General features: G+C 37.1%; 1 protein-coding gene across 1 annotated transcript; it reads left to right on the top strand.

The window, feature by feature from the left end:
* Positions 1-382: 382 nt before the first annotated feature.
* On the top strand, positions 383-5364 carry LOC140158741 (RNA-binding protein MEX3B-like). Its single transcript, XM_072181949.1, is given in 4 exon segments — positions 383-776; positions 2878-2940; positions 2943-3424; positions 3427-5364. Coding segments are annotated over 4 exon segments (1524 nt in total). The 5' UTR covers positions 383-553; the 3' UTR covers positions 4183-5364.
* The last annotated feature ends 2874 nt before the right edge of the window (positions 5365-8238 follow it).

The following is an 8238-nucleotide window of genomic DNA, read 5'->3' as shown; positions in this document are numbered from 1 at the left end:
TATGATGAATTTAAACCTACACAGACAGGATAGGCACGATGATTTCATTTTTAAGCTGCTGCATGCTGTAGTGTGTTTACACAAATTACAGTGTACAACAACAAAGTGTTGTATCATTCATGATCATCCATGTACAATACAATGTACCGTACGTGCAGAGAGGGGGCAACCAACACATGCGGTTTAAATTTGCTACATGCATGCAGCAAAGGCGCGCCAAAAAGGAAAATCAGCGCGCCAAAATCCAACGTGCTCTCGTAGCTCCGCCTTCTAATTACGACATTGTCCAATCACAAAGCCGTATTTAGTTAATTAACATAAGGCGTGACAGAACGCTTTGCATCGTGGGAGAAAGTGACGTCATGCATGTCGTTAAATATTTTTGTACCTCGCCTTGCTGTTTTTGCTACGCCATTACTCTGCTAGGTCGCTAAGCCGATGTCGGCACGTTACAGAACATCTCTTGCTACGAAATAACGGCGATCCTGGCCAGTTTTTACTTATATATTTTTATACGCACTTCCTATTTTATACACCCATTCCTTCCCCTGTCATGCCGGGTACATTATTTCCCGAAATGGATACAGGCTCTCCTGGTCTCGACGATCAGCGGGCACTGCAAGCTTTAGCATTGGATTTATCCATGCTGGGTCTGACCAACGAGGACGATGGCCCATCAACGTTCGACGAAAATAGGGCGAGAAAAAGCAGTAATATGACGGAATGCGTTCCTGTACCAAGCTCAGAACATGTGGCTGAAATTGTCGGAAGACAGGGTATGTAAAGTGTGTTAAACAACCATAGTGTTTCTTTGAGAATTTTCGAGAAATGGATATTTCAAAGTGTTGGTCATGAGTCAGTGTGAGTGTTCTGTACATGTCACGATGGCCGCTGTGTCACTCCTTTGTTATGATCAGCGTGCATGTACAACGTGTTTCAGCCTACGCCATGCCAAATTCCAATGCATATAATGATTTGGCTAAACCACACAACGGGAGTGGGCAAAGGGCATTTATAAAAAATGTAATAACAAATGAATGACCATTTTATAATTCATGAATTGTTTGATTGTGGAATGCATTTACATTTTCCACATCTTCTCTTGACTGCACTAATTTAAAATTCAGACATGTCTGGTCTCACTGACTGAAGTCTGAAGTGAACAAAGCATGTTCATATTGAATTTTTGTTGTGCTGGGTACATGTAAGTGCACCAGCATTAGTTGAACAAAGAACCCAATCATTGATTTTTGAATACATGTGATTATGGACCATGATGTGATCATTGCGATGGATGGGTTCATTTGCATGTTTGAGATGGCACTTTGTATCAATCCATTCAAAAAACAGTTGAGTTTGATCTTGAAATAGAGTTGTATGCAACGCCATCAATCGTGTGCGTGTTCAGAATCGCGACTGTACCAGTGCGAGAGCCTAACATGGTAACAAAAGTGGAAATGCTGAGACTTATCAAATCACTTGTGTAATTCATACAATTTTTTTAGGGTCTTGCTAGTACTACTAGTATGATATGATGTAATTTTGAGTATCGGAGTGAATATGATTAGGGTCTTGCTAGTACTACTAGTATGATATGATGTAATTTTGAGTATCGGAGTGAATATGATTACCGTATAATATTTCGGTCTACAGACTGAGAAATTAAATAAATTAAAGTAAATAATTAAGACAATTTTGTTACTGTAGATTTTGGGATTTAGGCCCATCTTTGTACGAATCTGGAGGAACCAAAAAAATAAGCCCGATTTGTTGTTTGTCCCTCTCCATTGTCATGGGTAGATATAGCCATGGATTGCAAGCGCTTAAAATTGGCGATATTCTTGATACCGTATCCATTTAATTGAGATCACAAAATCATGGCAGTTGAATCTCCCTCCTCAGTCGAATCTTCGCAAAAAAATTACTGTAGCAATACCAGGGGTGTGACTGTGTGAGGCCACAGACCAAAAAAGGAAAATTACTGAAACGCTGGAAAACAGTGTAAATCAATGCAAAAATGCCAAATATGGGCTGAAAATGAAAGAAAAACAAATAAATTTTGGAAATCGAAAACAAGGAAATCGGCTGATACACTCCAGGTGGTTGCTTAATTTTTCTAGTAAAATAGCTCCCTTAAAAATGAGAATTCTATCTACACATACGAGGCTTAAAAAATCCCACTGGGTAAAACCATGGTAAAACAAAATCTTGCCAGGATTTCTGCAATGGCCTAAAAATTTGAGCATTTATTTTTAACATGATTGTAGTAGCCTAGATGCAGATGAATTTAGAATGAGAATTACAACAGCCATGCAAATTAAATTAAATGTAAAATCATGAAAATGTTTGCATGCATGAAAATTTGCAAGTGACATGGATTTATGAAATTCAAATCACAAATTAGGTGCTGTAAAAATATTGTGCTTTTACAGTTACACTGTGTTTGGAAATACTTGACTTCCCCCTTTGAGTTCCCAGCAATTTCTTTGGTGTCAGACACAAGTTTGAGCTAAATTCCAATGAAAAGAACTACTGCGATTCGCAATAATATTGCAGGCATGAGAATTTTCCTGCCCAAGGAGGAATTCCTGCCGTTTTGTTGTCCAAATTTCTGCATTTATGTTTATTTTAAGCCCATTTTGGCGCTTTTTCAGAATTTTCCTGTTTTGTCATGGAAATCTATTCTCATGCCTGCAATTGTCAACAATACAAAGTTTGCAGAATAGGACAAATATTCATTACTAAAAAAACGCCCCTTGCAAGGACAGGCCGTACATGTAGGCCTATGTGACAAATTTCCAATGTATTCTAATAAAACTTTTGTATCTTTTTGTTTTAATTCTTATGCCGTCTTTTTTTTCTTCTTTCCTCCTGCAGGCTGCAAAATAAAAGCATTGCGAGCCAAGACGAACACATATATCAAGACTCCAGTAAGAGGTGAGAGCCCGTCTTTGTTGTGACCGGTCGAAGGAAGATGTCACAGCAGCTTAAAAAGGAAATCTTATCAGCAGCAGAGCATTTCAGTCAGATACGTGCAAGGAGAAATAACCAAGGCACACATAACGGTACAGGGGTTGCACCTGGCCCTCCAGCACCTAATGTCCCTGGACAGACCACGATACAGGTGAGAGTACCCTACAGAGTTGTCGGACTAGTTGTTGGCCCAAAAGGGGCCACCATAAAGAGAATCCAGCAGCAGACGAGCACATACATTGTGACGCCGAGTCGCGACAATGAACCCGTATTTGAAGTGACTGGTATGCCTGAGAGCGAGAGAGCGAGGGAGGAGATTGAAGCCCATATTGCGATGCGCACTGGGGGCCTGATTGACTCAAGTGTTGACATTGAGAATGACTTTGAAACAAATGGTAAAGACACTGGTCTTATTAATACCTACCCAGATGTAACTGGTCTGAACACAATCGGGTGTTCAAACCACCGCCGCCAACAGCATCGAACACAGTAAATTTGAGCGGCTTTAATCCCATGGTTGGAAGCATACATGTAGGGCCAGACATTGGCTTAACAAGGCAAGGCAGTGCAAGCAGTGAATCAAGCTTCTTCTTCCCCACCGCTGTTCCAAACGGCTCCACCAAGTTGGATTTCAATCCATTAGCCGCTCCCTTCAATGGGCCAACCACAAATGGTCACACTTCCTACGACCTGTTCGGCTGTCCATCACCAGATCTGGGCATTGATTCACCGGGGTTTGATGTCGCTGCGTCGTTATGGCAAGATGTGTCACACATCAACCCCGCTGTTATCAGTCTAAGCAACATGAATGGCTCCATTCGACGCAACAGCGCCAGTTCAAGCAGTCAAGGTGTGTCCATTCCAGAGGAGAACGGATCCAACGAACACCCTCCGGCTAGACGCATCCGCAGTGACCCGCTGGACGGGGGTCTATCAGCCTTGCCTTCCTTCCCCCAACTTCCCTCCGCGTATCAAACGACCGCCACATCGGGCAGCACGTGTAGCAGCCCGACAGATTCAATCGGTTCCGCCTCAAAGAAGAGTAGAGAATGCATGGTCTGCTACGAGTCGCAAGTGGTAGCTGCGCTGGTGCCATGTGGGCACAACCTGTTCTGCATGGAGTGCGCCAATCGGTTGGTAGAGAAGAGCCCAGCGGAATGCCCCATTTGTCATCAGAGTATCTCTCAGGCAATTCGTATATTTTCCTAATAAAAAGATGCATTGTACTAGTATTATAATATAACATGTAACTTAGTACTCCCAAATGTTTTCATTACCGAATTATAGTGTTCAGAGAAAAGAAATTTGATGTTTATCCGAGCTTCTTTTGAAGTTCACATATTATTATTATTATGGACTTGCATATCTTATAGTACAGATTATGGCTTTACGAAAAATATTTTATTCTGACATAAGAGATCTATTTCATACTAAAGAATATTCGTCTAAAAAAATGAAAAAAAAAACTATTTAATTTCCAGGGACTGAAGTCATAACGCTGGGGATAAGTCCGCAAGGGGCTTATTTTTACAGAAGCGCATTATGCTGGAAATAATGAGGCATTTGTCATTGTATGAGGGTTTGTTATTATTATTGTTATTATTATCACAAATTATTATTGTTATATAAAATGTAACCATAACTCTTTCAGTTATGAATTGTAGAAATGAAATATATTGACTTCTTAAATACATATTAAATAAAAGCTATATTTTACCCAGCAAAATGTTATATAGCCCAAACATTAGACTTATTTTATTGTATGCTATAAGATTAAAAACTAAAGGGACTGGAACCGCATTTGCATTTAATGGTGCCCCTCAATTTGCAGGTGACATATATGTAAGATTTGATTTATTATTATGCCTGCAACATTTATGCACTTTATTAACATATTTGTATAAATAGTTGAGAGTATGAGTGGTAATTCCGTTTGCACATTTAGCGAGGTCGACTTATTTTAATATATTCCAAACAGTTCTCTGTGTACTTGTATATGTAGGTTGTGATATTTGACCAAATATTCCATGTTGTATTATTAAAGTAAAAAAGAAAATAACTAAAAAAATGCAAGATATTTTTATTTTTCCTGTTGGCCCTTTAACCTCACTTGGCCACATATTACTAATATTATTATTATTATATTTGCTGAGACTTTGAAAAAAATAGATTATAACTTAAGATGTCAGAGTTTATTTTTGGTCACGATGTGAAGTGTAATTAAAAGTGTTCAATTTTTTGGACTGTGTGCTTTTTGTACTTGGGGAACGGGGTGGGAAATAACTTCACAATCCTGAAAAAGACAAGCAATGCTAAATGTATGTTGTTGGCCATTTTACACACATGTTGCACAATTTTTGATTCCATACAGAGAAAGGTGCGTTATTTTTGTAGTTTGTCCATATAAAGAAAACAATTGAATTATATTATTATTGTTATATTTTTGTCTGCTGCTAGAGACGGCTGTTCTCACTAGCTTCCCAAAAATAATCCGTCTTTTGCTATTATATTTTTCCCCCAATATTTTTCTTTGTGTCTAGGACAAGTAGGATTTAAAAAATCACAGTAACTTTAATTAAACTAACGCTGAGAATTGTGTCGATATTAAATAAGTATTATTTTCTGTGTGTTGGCATCATATTGAAATATTTTAACTGAAAAGTAGTCCTCGTATATATCTGTGACATGATGCAAGATTTGGCTACGCTAGTGAGAACACTGTCGTTTGCTGGCCCATCATATGGGCTTGTACAAACACAAAAGAAAAATGTGCAAGAGTTAGTACAAATGTTTATAAGGGGGGATAGTAGTTTTCTATTGTGCATTTTGATTGTATACTGCAAAGGCTACAACTAAATCAAGCAATCTACTGGCGGAAGAACTATCATCAATGTTAAATACAGGCTTTTCCTTACTTTGGAAAAATTGGTCACATTTAAATCACATGTCCAAATCCCGAAATTAATTAGAACTCCCGGATTAAAAATATTGCCTACAGGGTCTTATCGATTAAAATTTGAAAGCTGGGTGATGCTAAGGGCAACTGCAAACTCAATTTAGTTCTGCTCTAGTGGGATTGACAAACCTGTTTCCGCCCTCCATGTTTTTTGCCTTTTAGATGTAGCGTCCATGACTCGTCTGCTTAGCGGGGTGAGTCATCTTTGCAGTCGTTTTCATTTAAATAAAAAAAAAATACTGTCATTCTCATTACTTATGAATTTCAGACGAACCCAACGATCAGTGTGAAATGCAATATTGTAGGACTGAGGAAAGGAACTGAGTACTTGAGCATGAGACACTCGGCCACCACATGGTTTTGGGTTTCAATAAAATGCTATTTGTAAGATGGGAGTGACACTATGAAGTTAGATGTTATTTTTTCTGTTATTTTTTTTTATCTTGTGCCTAGTTGCCAAAGTCAAAGTTTATTATATTGAAATTTATTATTGAAATGCACGGGTTTATTATTATGAATGGGATGGGAAGTTTCTGCCAATATGAGTTCTTTATTTTTGTTTTTTTGATATTTTGGTGGGTCAGTATTTGTAAACTAGCACATTGTATTTCAGAAACTCAAGATATATAGATTTTTATATTATTATATAAACTCTTTACATCCTCTGGCTTTAAATAATTATTGTAAAAGTAGACTAGTACATTGTAGTATAAAATCAAAGTAGAATTTGCAATGTTCTTCGCCACTCGTAGTTTGTGATTAATTGTGGTTTGAGCGAATATGTGGCATGTGTTTTTCGACAGTAAAAAAGGAAAAAATCTCTTCAGGATGCAGTACTTGTGTTCTCAAATGTAAATGGTGTTCTTTGGGAGGAATGTTACAAACTAGTTATTGCAAAACAGCCACGCTTGGCAACTTAAATTTCAGTGTTTTTTGGATGTTTTCAGATCTTGTTTCGTATCATAAAAAAATCCAATGCCAACTTGTTTTTTCAAATCAGTGTTCGTTGTGAGTGTGGGGATGTATGGGTATGTTTACATGGTATTTTTTAAAACAAATGTTGGTGTATGTGGTGCACATGAGTTTGTGATCTTAAAAATTGATGTAGAGCATTTATTATTGGTATAACAGTGTACAATGTATTTTCTTGTGGCACTTTTCAATCTTTGTGGTTCTGAGAAATTGTTTCTCCACTTTTGGCAGCTGTACTGCCTATTTTTGAAATACCTATATTACTTTTGCTCTATGCAAATAATAATCAAGAGTAAGATTGAATTCCTATACAAAGTTTTAAAAAGCCTGAGCAGTTTCTAGTTATAAAACCCACAAAAAATAAGAAAACTAGTTTTGCAGTTTAAAGTAAAAAATGTATAAAAAAATATTGAGAGCTTATATTCTATTAACGACTGGTATTTTACCTCATTATTATGAAAATGATTCTTATTGTTATCTACGTCTGGTACCGTAGTGTAATTTGGGGACTTTCACATAACCCCTGCTTCTTGGTTATTTTGTCTCCCATCAGTCTCTAACACAGTACAGGTGATCATCCAATAGAACTCATGTTGCAGTAAAATTATGGAGTCAAACTGTGTTGGGTCAGAGACTGACATAACCCTACATTTTTTTATTACTATTGTTATTATTATTGAAATATTGCATTTTCAAGATATGGCATAGTATCATGTGTTCACTTGGTTCTACGATGCAGTTGTAGCATCCTCGTGCTTGAGGAAAAAGAAGGGCTTGGTTTCTGTTGTCTGGGCTTTTAAACAAGCCCTGTGACCAGAGCTTATTCATTGTTCTTGTTTTCGCATGATAGCAGATTGCAAGATGGCGCCATGTGTAAACACAGATGTTATATTCTTAATGCATTATTTCAATTGCTCATGAGGTATTTATGCTAGAGACTTTTGCAGTATTCACTGTTCAGGTGTTTTTTTAATCCAGTACTGATTTTCGTATATATTATTAAATCTTCATTTTTGTGCTATATTATTATAATTGTTATTAAAAAGAGAAATCGGAGCATCTATATTATAGTTTTGAAGATTCTGACCGCATACAACTTAAGGGCACGACTCAAAACAGCCATTTGTTGTGCGGTCAGAGTGTTCATACATTATATGTATAAAAGTCTCCCTATTTACTAGCACAGATTTTTGAAATTTTTCCAAGTTTTTAATGAAAGAAAAATGTTTGTGAATGCCCAGATTATTATTCCAAATAATGTTTTTGTTGTTGGAGCAATAAAATGTTGGAAATAATTTAAAAATAATTTTGTTCTGTATGTTTGTTTTTTATGTCTC

Source organism: Amphiura filiformis, chromosome 8 (genome assembly GCF_039555335.1).
Source record: "Amphiura filiformis chromosome 8, Afil_fr2py, whole genome shotgun sequence".
NCBI lineage: Eukaryota > Metazoa > Echinodermata > Ophiuroidea > Amphilepidida > Amphiuridae > Amphiura > Amphiura filiformis.
This window is presented reverse-complemented; position numbering and strand designations above follow the sequence as displayed.